The sequence below is a fragment of the Ovis aries genome, chromosome X, assembly GCF_016772045.2.
Source record: "Ovis aries strain OAR_USU_Benz2616 breed Rambouillet chromosome X, ARS-UI_Ramb_v3.0, whole genome shotgun sequence".
Taxonomy (NCBI): Eukaryota; Metazoa; Chordata; class Mammalia; order Artiodactyla; family Bovidae; genus Ovis; species Ovis aries.
This window is the reverse complement of record NC_056080.1, coordinates 16453734-16467811: the sequence shown is the minus strand read 5'-3', so window position 1 is coordinate 16467811 and position 14078 is coordinate 16453734. Positions and strand designations below refer to the sequence as shown.

The 14078-nt window shown below is 37.4% G+C and overlaps 1 protein-coding gene across 2 annotated transcripts in view; it reads left to right on the top strand.

The window, feature by feature from the left end:
- Positions 1-14078, top strand: part of BEND2 (BEN domain containing 2) — a 74820-nt gene that overhangs the window by 48627 nt on the left and 12115 nt on the right. Inside the window, exons 9-13 of one of the 2 annotated variants that reach the window (XM_060407399.1) lie at positions 82-231; positions 1612-1779; positions 4517-4618; positions 6129-6236; positions 11959-12099. In XM_060407399.1, the coding sequence (XP_060263382.1) occupies positions 82-231; positions 1612-1779; positions 4517-4618; positions 6129-6236; positions 11959-12099 (669 nt within the window). The remainder of the gene's footprint in view (positions 1-81; positions 232-1611; positions 1780-4516; positions 4619-6128; positions 6237-11958; positions 12100-14078) is intronic. The other variant, XM_042242274.2, reaches the window with a different exon arrangement.

Here is a 14078-nt window from a genome sequence, read left to right as displayed (position 1 = left end):
AAAATGTTTCTGTTTCACCTTTTACTTGAAGGATAGTTTCATTTCATGTAGAATTCAGGATTGAGAGTTCTTTTCTTTCAGGGGTTGAAAAATTCATCCTTACACAAATGCCAATAATGGAAGAAACTGGTGTGGAAAACAGCTCTCAGACAGTGTATTATCCAGCTTTATTGGGAAGTATCACTGGGCTAGGTACTGACTTTTCATCTCACTCTGCCCCACCTAATTTTGGTGAGTTTGAAATAATACATATTGTGAGTAGCACTGTTTAGTCTAGATCCATCCACATCCTTATTACAAGCCAGTTGTAGCTCTTAAAACTTTTTGGTATAATTTAAGATTCACATGCAGCTGTAAAAATAATGCACAGAGACCCTGTTAATGCTTTACTTATTTTTCCCAATGACTACATCTTGCAAAACACTGGTACAGTGTCACAACCCATATACTGACATTGATACAACCCACAGACGTTATTGAGGTGCCTCCAGTTTTACGTGTATGTGTGTGTACACTTCCATGTGTGTATTTAGCACTATGCAGTGAGTGAGTACACCACAGTCAAGGTAGAGATCATTACCATCACTCAAGTATCCCTTGCTACTGCTTTTATACAAGCGCAATCAGCCTTTGCTTCCTCTAAGACCCATCGCTAACACCTGGCTACCGTTGATCTCTTCTCTGTTTCTAAAATTTTGTCTCAGATGGTTATATAAGTGGAATAACATACCATATAACTTTGGGATTGGCTTCTTTCACTCAGCCTAATTCCCTGAAGAGTCATCTAGTTTGTGGCATGTGTCAATAGTTTATTACTATTACTGCTGCAGAATATTCCATGCAATGGATATACAACATTTTAACTCTTCACCTGTTGAAGGGCATCTGGATTTTTTTTTTCCAGTTTTTGGCTATTAGGAGTAAAGCAGCTATACATATTCATGTACATACTTTTGTGTAAATATAAATTTTTATTTCTGAATAGTTCCTTCCTATTGATAAGGAGTTTTCCATGGTGTGTATGTATGTATACACACACAATGGTTTTTTTTTTTTAAATTCGTACATTGAAGGAAATTTGTTTTTTTCTTTCTGAGATTTTTTTTTTTTTAATTCATACATTGCAGGAAATTTGTTTTTTTTTTCTTTCCGAGTTTTTGGATACTTCAAGTAAAGTGCTGTGAACATTGATGTATTGATTTTTGTGTAAATATAAATTTCCATCTCTCTGTCATGAATGCCAAAAGTGCAGTTGCTGGGTCTTATAAGTAATAGAATGTTTAGTTTTATTAGAAACTGCCAAACAATTTTCCAGAGAGGCTGTGCCATTTTACATTTCCAGCAGCAAAGTGTGGTTGATCCATTTCTCTCCATCCGTATCTCTGATCTGTCCATTGTTATTTAATCCTTCATGATGCTCTAAGATTCCTTCTTTAATAATATCTTTTCTTTTTTTGAAGATTTTCCTTTAGCCATTTTTAAGGGAAAATCTGCTAAGGAAAATTTAAAGATCTTTTTTCCTTTGTGTCATAATGTCTTTATTTACCATTCTTTCCTGAAGGACAGTCTCACCCAGTATAGAGTTCACACTTGAGAGTTCTTATCTTTCAGCAGTTGAAAAAGTTATACTTATAGAAATGCCAGGACAAGCAGAAACCACCGTGGATAACAGCTGTCAGACAGTGGGAAATGAAACTGTAGTGGGAAGTGAAACTATAGTGGGAAATGACAGTGACCCAGATGTGGGCTCTTCACATCCCTCCATTCTACCCAGTATTGGTGAGTTTGAAATGATATTTTGACATATATTTAATCTAGATTCCTCACTCTCCATAGTGTAGGATAGAGATAACTCTTTCTAATAAAAGTCTTTATTTTCAGAAAAATTTATCTGCACATGCAGTTATAATAAATAGGACAGAGCAATCCTGGGTTCTGATTACCCAGTGTTCCCCAGTGGTAAAATGGTATCTACCATTGTAAAATGGTAAAATGGTATCATCTTACAGAATGATAGAAAATTACCACAACCAAGATGTCAACATGATACCATCCACAGGTATTACTGCGATGCCCCCAGTTTCACTTGCATTAATATGTGTGTATTGAGTTCTATACAGTTTTTCATATGTACAGATCACGTATCTTCTGTGACTGGTAAGTCGGAACAGTTGCATCACTGCCATGTTCTCTCATATTTCTCTTTTATAACCACACCCATCTCACTTCAACTGACATTTGCCCTCTACTCCTACCCTCTGCCCTGTTTCATGGTAACTATGAATCTCTTCTCCAGATCTATTATTTGTCGCTTCAGCATTGTTATATAAATGGAATCATGTGGTGTTTGAGATTGGTTTCTTCCTTCAGTGTAATTCCCTAGAGATTCATTCATACTGTTGTGTGTAGCAATGGTTCCTTCTTTTTTATTTCTGAGTATTATTTCATGGTGTGAATGTACCAGGGTTTATTTTTCTGTTCATCTGTTGAAAATATCTGTGTTTCCGGTTTTTGACTGTTAAGGGTAAAGTGAAAGTGAAAGTGGAGTTGCTCAGTCCTGTCCGACTCTTTGTGACCCCATGGACTGTAGCCTACCAGGCTCCTCTGTCCCTGGGATTTTCCAGGCAATAGTACTGGAGTAGATTGCCATTTCCTTCTCCAGGGGATCTTCCCAACCCAGGGATCAAACCCGGGTCTCCTGCATTGTAGACAGACGGTTTACCATCTGAGCCAAAGTTGATATGAATATTTATTCATCAGTTCAGTTTACTTCAGTCTCTCAGTCGTGTCCGACTCTTTGTGAACTCATGAACTGCAGCACACCAGGCCTCCCTGTCCATCAACAATACCCAGAGTCCAACCAAACCCGTGTCCATTGTGTCGGTGATGCCATCCAACCATATCATCCTCTGTCATCCCCTTCTCCTCCTGCCCCCAATCCCTCCCAGCATCAGGGTCTTTTCCAATGAGTCAACTCTTCGCATGAGGTGGCCAAAGTACTGGAGTTTCAGCTTTAGCATCATTCCTTCCCAAAGAACACCCAGGACTGATCTCCTTTAGAATGGACTGGTTGGATCTCCTTGCAGTCCAAGGGACTCTCAAGAGTCTTCTCCAACACCACAGTTCAAAAGCATCAATTCTTCGGCACTTAGCTTTCTTTATACTCCAACTCTCACATCCATACATGACTACTAGAAAAACCACAGTGTTGACTAGATGGACCTTTGTTGGCAAAGTAATGTCTCTGCTTTTTAATATGCTGTCTAATGTTGGTCATAACTTTCCTTCCAAGGAGTAAGCGTCTTTTAATTTCATGGCTGCAGTCACCATCTGCAGTGATTTTGGAGCCCCCAAAATAAAGACTGACACTGTTTCCACTGTTTCCCCATCTATTTCCCATGAAGTGATGGGACTAGATGCCATGATCTTCGTTTTCTGAATGTTGAGCTTTAAGCCAACTTCTTCACTCTCCTCTTTCACTTTCATCAAGAGGCTTTTAGTTCCTCTTCACTTTCTGCCATAAGGATGGTGGTCTCTGCATATCTGAGGTTATTGATATTTCTCCCAGAAATTTGGAAAACTCAGCAGTGGCCACAGGACTGGAAAAGGTCAGTTTTCATTCCAATCCCAAAGAAAGGCAATGCCAAAGAATGCTCAAACTACCGCACAATTGCACTCAGCTCACACACTAGTAAAGTAATGCTCAAAATTCTCCAAGCCAGGCTTCAGCAATACGTGAACCATGAATTTCCAGATGTTCATGCTGGTTTTAGAAAAGGCAGAGGAATCAGAGATCAAATTGCCAACATCCGCTGGATCATCAAAAAAGCAAGAGAGTTCCAGAAAAACATCTATTTCTGCCTTATTGACTATGCCAAAGCCTTTGCCTGTGTGGATCACAAGAAACTGTGGAAAATTCTGAAAGAGATGGGAATCCCAGACCACCTGACCTGCCTCTTGAGAAACCTATATGCAGGTCAGGAAGCAACAGTTAGAACTGGACATGGAACAACAGACTGGTTCCAAATAGGAAAAGGAGTACATCAAGGCTGTATATTGTCACCCTGCTTATTTAACTTCTATGCAGAGTACATCATGAGAAACGCTGGACTGGAAGAAGCACAAGCTAGAATCAAGATTGCCGGGAGAAATGTCGACAACTGCATCCTTAGTTTATAAGAAATTGTCAAACTCCTTTCCAGGGTAGCTGTACCATTTTCCATTCCTTCCAGCCATGTATGAGTGATCTGATTTCTCTGCATCCATATTTATGTTCTTTCCATTGTTCTTCTCTTTCTTAATGCTCCAGAATTCTATTATACTTTTTGTTAGAAGATTTTCCTATAGCCATTTTAAGCATAAATCAGTTAGTGACAAATACTTTTGGTTTTCCTTTGTGAATATTTTTTTTCCTTCATTACTGGAAGATAGTTTCATCAGATATAGGTATGAGGGTGGAGTCTTTTCTCACAGCATTTAAAGAACATTTTACTAACAGAAATGTTGGTCAAAGCAGAAACCGGCTGGGAAAATGACACTCCAGTGATGAATCAGCCACCTCTCTTGGAATATGGCAGTGATGAAGATGCTTCATATATCTTAATCTCTTCCGATTCTGGTGAGTTTGTAATGATACATATTATAAGTAGCACTATTTAATTTAGGTTTATTAACACCCTTAATATGAGCTTTTCCTAATTAAAAATTAAGTTGTTTTTAAAGAAAATTTTAGCTGCACATGCCATTATTAAAAAAATAGATTTTGTGTATACTTTACCAAGTTTCCCACAAAGATAACATCTTACAAAATTATAATACAATATCAGAACCAGGATATAGACATTGATAAAATGCACGGATTTTATTGAGCTGTCTTTAGTTTTATGTGTATTTGTGTGTGTTTATGTTTGTGTATGTGATTTAATATTATATCATTTTGCAACCTGAATACATTTCCATATCCTCCATGACAGTCAAGATTCAGAACATTTCCATTACCGCAAGGATTCTCCCTTTTGCCCTTTATTTTATTTTTATTTTTTATTTATTTTTTTTATCCAAAAATATTTTATTGCCTTAGAGAATTTGGGAAGAATGTTTATTTTTAGATCCCCACCCCACATTGAAACAAAATATAATAAAAGGAATGTCACAGCAGTAAATGGGTCATTCTGAAGGGCAATACAGAATTATCTTTATTTTTCTACCATTCTTCTCTCATGCTCCTACCACTACCATTCCCTGTACCTGCCCTCAGCAACTACTAATCTGTTTTCATTCTTTATAATTTTGCCATTTCAAGAGTTTTATATAGACTTACATAATATGTAACCTTTGGCGATTGCCTTTTTCATTCACCATAATTCCCTGGAGATTTATCTAAGTTGCTGTGTAGATCAATACTTTTTTATTGTTGAGTACTCCATGGTATGTGTGTACCATCGTTTATCTGTTCACCAGTTGAAGGATTTCTGAGTTGTTAACAGTTTTTGGCTATTTGCAGTAGAGCTACTGTGAATGCTCGTGTATAGGTTTCTGTATGAACATCAGTTTTCACTTCTCTGGGCTAACACCCAAGAGCACAGTTAGTTGCAGGGTCCTATGATAATTGTAAGCTGAGTTTTGTAAAATATTGCCAAACTGTTTTCCAGTGTAGCTGTACCATTTTATAGTCCCACTAGCAATGTATGAATGATCTAGTTTCTTTGCATGTGTACTTCTACTCTTTCTTTTTTATTATTAATATTTTTAGAAAGTTTTTTATTAAAAAAATTTGGGGAGTGCTGCATCACATGGCATGTGGGATGTTAGTTCCCTGACCAGGGATCAAACTCATGGCTTCTGCAGTGTAAGCACTGAGTCTTAACCACTGGACCACCAGGGAAGTCCCTTTGTTCTCTCTATTGTTCTTTCTTCCTTCCTCATGCTCCAAAGTTCCTTTCTTCATCACATCCTTTTCGTCAGCTAAGTCAGCCGTGACATTTTTTTTAGTTTTCTTTTGTCTAGGGATGTCTTTATTTTTCCTTCATTTCTGAATGATAGTTTTGTCTGAAATAAAAATTACTGTTGAGATTTCTTGTCTTTCAGTACTTGAAAATGTTTTCCTTATCAAAATGTTGTTCAAACAGAATCCAGCACAGAAATGAGTTCTGAAGCAGAGAATCATGGAAGTGTAATAAAAAATGACAGTAACCAACAAACGGATTCAGAACCTTTCTTCGTAGCTTCTGGATTTGGTGAGTTTGAAGTGACACTTATTATGAGTAGTACTCTAATTTAGACCCATCAGCATTCTTAATATTAATTCCTAGTGATTGCTTTTTCAACATTAGACTTTTCATTTTGAGATATTTCAGAATCAAATGTAGTTGCAAGAAGTAATACAGAGAGATCTTATGTACTCTTTACCCAATATCTCCCAATAGTATTATTTTACAAAAATATAGTAAAATATGACAACTAAGATTTTGAGATTGATATGATCCACAGATCTTTTCAGATGTACTGAGTTTTACTTGTATTTGTGTGTGTGTGTGTGTGTGTTTGTGTGTGTTGGTTCTCTGCACCTTTGTAAAGTGTTAAGATTTGGATATTCACCACTACCAGTCATGATATAGAATTGTTCTGTCACTCTCAAGAACCATCTTTTGCCTTTTTATAAACATACCCACATCTTTCTTGTCATTCCTTAACTGCCTTCATCTGCAATCCATCCAAATATTAATGTGTTCTCTCTATAATTTTGTCATTGCAAGACAATGTTCTATTAATCGACTCATATTATTTAATATTTCAATTCATTTGAGTTCAGTCCCTCAGTCGTGTCCAACTCTTTGCAACCCCATGAACTGCAGCACCCCAGGCCTCCCTGTCAATCACCAACTCCCAGAGCCTACGCAAGCTCATGTCCATTGAGTCAGTGATGCCATCCAACCATCTCATCCTCTGTCGTCCCCTTCTCTTCCTACCTTCAATCTTTCTCAACATCAGGGGCTTTTCAAATGAGTCAGCTCTTCATATCAGGTGGCCAAAATATTGGCATTTCAGCTTCAACATTAGTCCTTCCAATGAACGCGCAGGACTGATTTCCTTAAGGATGGACTGGTTGGATCTTACAGTCCAAGGGACTCTCAAGAGTCTTCTCCAGCACCACAGTTCAAAAGCATCAATTCTTCTGCACTCAGCTTGCTTTATAGTCCAACTCTCAGATCCACACATGACTATTGGAAAAACCATAGCCTTGACTAGACAGACCTTTGTTGGCAAAGTAATGTCTCTGCTTTTTAATATGCTGTCTAGGTTGGTCATAACTTTCCTTTCAAGGAGTAAGCGTCTTTTAATTTCATGGCTGCAATTACCATCTGCAGTGATTTGGGAGCCCAGAAAAATAAAGTCAGCCACTGTTCCCACTGTCCCCATCTATTTGCCATGAAGTGATGGGACCAGATGCCATGATCTTAGTTTTCTGAAAGTTGAGCTTTAAGCCAACTTTTTCATTCTCCTCTTTCACTTTCATCAAGAGGCTTTTTAGGTCCTCTTCACTTTCTGCCATCTGGGTAGTATCATCTGCATATCTGAGGTTATTGATATTTCTCCCAGCAATTTTGATTCCAGCTTGTGCTTCTTCCAGCCCAGTGTTTCTCATGATGTACTCTGCGTAGAAGTTAAATAAGCAGGGTGACAGTATACAGCCTTGACATACTCCTTTTCCTATTTGGAACCAGTCTGTTGTTCCATGTCCAGTTCTAACTGTTGCTTCGTGACCTGCATATGGGTTTCTTAGGAGGCAGATCAGGTGGTCTGGCATTCCCATCTCTTTCAGAATTTTCCACAGTTTATTGTGTGATCCACACAGTCAAAGACTCCCTTGAGATCCATCCAAGTTGCTGCATGTATTAGTAGTTCCTTCCTTTTTTGTTGCTGAGCACTATTCCATGGAATTGATGTACCATGATTTGTTTATCTGTTCCCCTAATGAAGGATATCTGGGTTGTTTCCAGTTTTTAAGTATTAAGAGTAAAGTTGCTGTAAACATTCTTGTACAGGTTTTTGTCTGAACATAGTTTTCGCTTCCCTATGATAAATGCTCAAGAGCTCAGTTGCTGGGTAGTATGATAATTGCATGTTAAGTTTTATAAGAAACAGGCAAACTATTTTCAGAATGACTGATTTTATAGTCCCACCAGCAATGTATAAGTAATTGATTCTCTCTGCATCCTCACTGCAATTTGGTATTTTCACTATTTTTAAAAATTTTATCCATTCTGATAGGTATACATTAATACTTTGTTGTGGGTTTAATATGCATTTGCCTTGGATAATGGTGTGCAGCATCTTCACATGTGCTAATTTTCCATCTGTATGTTCTTTATCTGAAATGTCTGTTCATTAATTTTTTTCTTTTTTTTACTGCTGTGTTTTGGGAGTTGTTTAGATATTTGGGATACTAATCTTTTGTTGTTTATGTGGTTTGCAAATATTTTCTTCCTATCTGCAGCTTTCCTTGTCATCCTTTCTACAGGTGTTTTTGTTTTGTTTTGCAGAGAGAAAATTTTTAATTTTTTGAGGTTCAATTTATACTTTCTTTTTATGGATTTTATACTTTTAGTATAGAGTCTGTGAACTCTTTGTCTAGTCTTTGATCCCCAATTTTTTTCCTGTTTTTTCTAAAGGTTTTATATTTTACAGTTCACATTTGAGTTAATTTTGTATAAGGTGTGAGATGTAGGTTGAGGTTCTTCTTTTATTTTTTTTTTCCCTATGCCTATCCAGTTGCTGCAGCACAATCTTTCCTCCATTGAATTGCTTTTATACAGTAATAAAAAAAACCGTTAGATCTATTTCTGGGTTCTCTATGGTTTTCCACTGATCTATGTTTCTACCTCTCTGCCAAACCACAACCTTGTGATTGTTGTTGTTATACAGTAAACGTTGTCATCAGGTAGATTGATTCCTGCTACTTTATTCTTCTTTTTCAACAATCATTTAAAATATTCTAGGTCCTGTGCCTTTCCATCCTCATTTTAGAGTAAGCTTGTTTATGTTTTCCCCCAAAATTGCTGGGATTTTGATGGGAATTGTGTTAAACCCACAGATAAAACTTGGGCTTGTAGATTCCTTTTTTGGGGGAGCTTTTTAATTGCAAATCTAATTTCCTTGATGGTTATAGGACTATTTAGATAGTCTCTGTCAGAGAAGGAAGGCAATGGCACCCCACTCCAGTACTCTTGCCTGGAAAATCCCATGGATGGAGGAGCCTGGTGGGCTGCAGTCCATGGGGTCGCTGAGGGTCGGACACGACTGAGCAACTTCACTTTCACTTTTCCCTTTCCTGCATTGGAGAAGGAAATGGCAACCCACCCCAGTGTTCTTGCCTGGAGAATCCCAGGGATGGGGGAGCCTGGTGGGCTGCCGTCTATGGCGTCGCACAGAGTTGGGCACGACTGAAGTGACTTAGCAGCAGCAGCAGATTGTCTCTGTAATCTTGGTTAAGTTTTAGTATTTGCAATTTTGGGAGAATTGGTACAGTTCTTCTAAGTTATCAAATCTGTGAGGGTAAACTGAAAGTATTCCCTATTATCTTTTTAATGTCTGCTAAATATCCCATTGCATTCCTGATATTGATGATTTGTATCACCTCTCTTATTTTTGTGAGTCTTTCTAGAGGTTTATTAGCTTTATTAATCTTTTTTGAGGTACCAGCTGTTTGCTTCATTTCTTTTCCTATTTTTCATATTTTCATTTTCATTGATTTCTGCTTTTTGTTATTTCATTATTTTTTGTATATTTTGTGTTTCTTTTACTCTTCGCTTTCGGTGCAGGAACTTTGATTATAGATTTGGGACTTTTCCCTCTCTTCTAATGTAAGAATTTAGTGCTGTAAATTTCACTCTCGGTATTACTTTAGTTGCATCCCATATATTTTGATGTGTTGTATTTTTATTAAGTCCTATACATTTTATCATGTCCATGGAAATGTCCTCTTTATGTATTAATTAGAAATATGCTGTTTAATTTCTAAGTGTTTAAAGATTTTCTTCTTTCTATTATTGATGTCTAATTTGATTCCATTATGGTCAGACAATATACCATATATTATTTCATTTCTTTTAAATTTGTTGAGATTTTTCTCTGGCTCAGAATGTGGTCTATCTTGGTGAATGATGCACAAGCATTTGACAAAAATATGTCTTCTGCTTTTATTGGATGGAGTGAGTGATAGTCACTCAATCGTGTCCAACTCTTGGCGACCCCAGGGACTGTAGCCTGCCAGGCTCCTTTGTCCATGGATTCTCCAGGCAAGAATACTGGAGGGGGTTGCCATTTCCTTCTCTAAAATGAGAATCCTGTTGGTTGATTGTATTGTTTGGGTCTTCTATATCTTTGGTGCTTTTTCTGGTTGTTCCACCAGTTGCTGAGAGGAGGGTGTTGAGGTCCTCAGATATAACTGTAGATCTGATTATTTCTCCTTTGAACTCGTTCACTTTTTGCTTCATGTATTTTGAGACTCTGTTGTTTGGTATATTAAGGATTGTTATGTCTTCCTGGGGGGTTGAGCCTTTCATCCTTTTTGTCTCTAGTAACTTAGTTTGCTCTGAAGTCTACTTTTTAAAAAGATTTATTTATTTTTGGCTCTACTGGGTCTTCATTGCTGTGCCTGGGTTTTCTCTAGTTTCTGTGTGTGGGCTTTTCATTGCAGTGGCTTCTCTTGTTGTGGAGCACGGGCTCTAGAAGGGCTGGCTTCAGTAGTTGAACTGTGTCCCCTGGATTGGCAGGTGGATTCTTAACCTCTAGATCACCAGGGAAGCCTGTGAAGTCTATTTTATCTGATATCCACAAACTACTCTTTTTTATTGTTAATATTTGCACGGTATGTATTTTTCTATCATTTTACTTTCAATTTATTGATGTCATTGAATTTATAGATTTTCTTGTAGATGGCATATAGTTGGGTCTTGTTTTTATTTACTTTATCAATTGCTGCCATTTAATTGATATGGTTAAGTCATTTACATTTAAAGTAATTATTGATATCAGGGTTTTAAGTCTGCCATTTTATTATTTTTTCTTTGTTTCCTGAGTTTATTTCTTGCATTTCCGTGGGTTACCTGAACATTTTCTAGTATTTCATCTTGATTTCTTTGTTTTTGAGTATATTGCTTCGTATAGTTTTCCTTCTGGTCACTCTGGGTGTTGTTATATATGTATGTGGCTTGTCACAGTCTGCTGGTATAAACACTTTACTCCTTAGAATGATGTGTTGAAACTTTAACTCTAGTTTCCTTTGCCCTTCTCAATTTTAACTATCATTGCCTTAGTGTCAAATGGTATTCTCATTTCAGTCATTACATATGAATTACAAAACTGATGATAGTATTGTATTTGCCAATATTTCTGCTCTTTCTGTTCTTTATTCCTTTTTTATTATTGAATAATATTCTGGTATTGAATTTACCAGAGTTTGTTTAACCATTCACCTGTTGAAAGACATCTGGGTTATGTACAGTTTTTGGCTATTATGAATAAAGATGTTAAGAACACTCACATGCAGATTTTTGTCATCATGAGCTTCTGTTTCTCATTGCCCAGATTTCTAAATGCCCCAGAAATTGCTGTGTCATGTAGTAATTACAGGTTTAGTTTTATAAGAAACTTCCAAACTGTTTTCCAGTTTGTTCCATTTTACATCTCTCCCAGCAAAGTATGAATGATTGAATTTCTCTGCATGTACTTTCCTGCTCTTTTTATTGTTCTTTCTTCCTTCCTGATGCTCCAAGATTCCTTCTGTCATCATAACGTTTCTGTTTCAAGATCTTCCTTTTGCCATTATTTAAGAGTAGGTCTGCTAGTGACAAACATTTTAAATTTTCTTTTGTCTGATAATGTTTATTTGCTCTTCAGACCTGAAGAATAGTTTCCTCTATACAGAATTTGCAATTGAGACTTCTTTTCTTTTAGCATTTGTACCTGTAAAAGTATTGGTGACAGAAGAAAACAGCATGGAAAACAGACCTGAAACAATGGATCACCCAATTGTACTGGAAGATGACAATAGCCAAGCTTCTTCCTCATCATCTGTCCTCAGGCCTTCCAGTTTTGGTGAGTGTGCAATGACACTATTTAACCTATATTCTTCAGCTTACTTGGGACTTCCCTGGTGGCTCAGATGGTAAAATGTCTGTCTACAGTGCGAGAGACCCGGGTTCAATCCCTGGGTTGGGAAGATCCCTTGGAGAAGGAAGTGGCAATCCACTCCAGTATATTGCCTGGAAAATCCCATGGACAGAGGAGCCTGGAAGGCTACAGTCCATGGGGTTGCAAAGAGTTGGACACGACTTCGCGACTTTGCGACTTCGCTTCACTTCACTTCAGCTTACTTGATACAAACGTTTTTTTCCTATTCTGAGGACAGGTTTTAGATGATATTAGTAATAAGAAATAATATTTATTGAGTATGTACTATGTGCAAGACACTGTCCTGATCAACTGACATGCTTCTTCTCTTTTAATATTCATAATGACTTCATGATGTAGCTACTTGTATTACCCACATTCCCAAAATCACAGAGCTGGTGAGTGACAGTTCTGGAACTCTAGCCCAGTTCTCTCTGACTTGAAAGTTCATGTTTCTTAACATCTCTTGTGTTGCCTATCAAGCCACAGTGGCAGAGATGAGAACACCCCAGGTTCCGTGGCCTCTAAGGTCAAGTCTTCCTAATACTTACTAGTTATATGTCCCTACTTCTAAGTAGGTAATCTATTATTAATATCCATGGGCAGGGCTCAACATACTTTTTCTGTAAAGGGCTAGATAATAACTATTTTAGGCTTTGTGGGCCATCTAGTGTCTGTCACACCTACTGAGCTCTGCTGCTGTAGTATGAAAGCAGCCACAGGTGTAGGTAAGTGAATCAATGTGGCTGTGTGCCAGTCCAACCTTATTTACCAAATCTGGTGGTGGGATTGGCCTGTGGACTGTGGTTTGGTGATTGTCATCCCAGAGGAGACCCTTTTTCTTTAAATTATTATATTACCCAAACTAGAAGAAACTAAAAAAGTTGTGTTCTTTGTATAAAGTAGGCACTGTGATATGCTGTTGTTAGAAGTATAAATTTGAGAAAACTTTCTGAAGGGTAATTTGTTTAAAAATCTATAAAAGTATTCATTTTACTTGACTCAGTAATCCCACTTCTATCCAAAGATATAATAAAAAAGATTTGCATTAAAATATTGGTACAATAATTAATTTTTATAGACTCATGAGAAATTGGAAACAGTTCAATAAGCAACCATAGAGAATTAGTTACATATATACCTGTTATATACCACGATATATGAGGCAGTAAGCATAACAGTTTGGAGAAGGCAATGGCACCCTACTGCAGTACTCTTCCCTGGAAAATCCCATGGACGGAGGAGCCTGGTAGGCTGCAGTCCATGGGGTCGCGAAGAGTCGGACATGACTGAGCGACTTCACTTTGACTTTTCACTTCTATGCATTGGAGAAGGAAATGACAACCCACTCCAGTATTCTTGCCTAGAGAATCCCAGGGATGGGGGAGCCTGGTGGGCTGCCGTCTATGGGGTCACAGAGAGTTGGACACGACTGAAGTGACTTAGCAGCAGCAGCAGCAGCAGCAAGCATAACAGTTAAAAGCATGGACTACTGAGTCGGACTGCCTGTGTTCAAATCCTGGCTTTGTGTCTTACTAACTATATGACCTAATATTCTCTGACCTAAATATTAGTTTCTTTATCTGTGAAGTGACAAAAATTATAGTGCCTACTTTATAGAATTGTGAGGATCAAATGGGATAATTCACTTAAAGCTCTTAACACAATGCCCAGAACATAAGTACAACATAAATGTCACTTGTCAGGAAAATCATGATGATAGGAATACAGACTTGGAAAAAAATGGAAAATGGAGAAATATGCAAAGTATAATGATAACTGAAAAAAAAGCAGGTTCCCAGCTACATATAAGGTATAGTTTCAGTTTTGTGTTGAGAAAAAAGAATAGAAAACATTAGGTTTGAGGTACTTGGCATAACACCAGACAGACTTAACTTATAAAA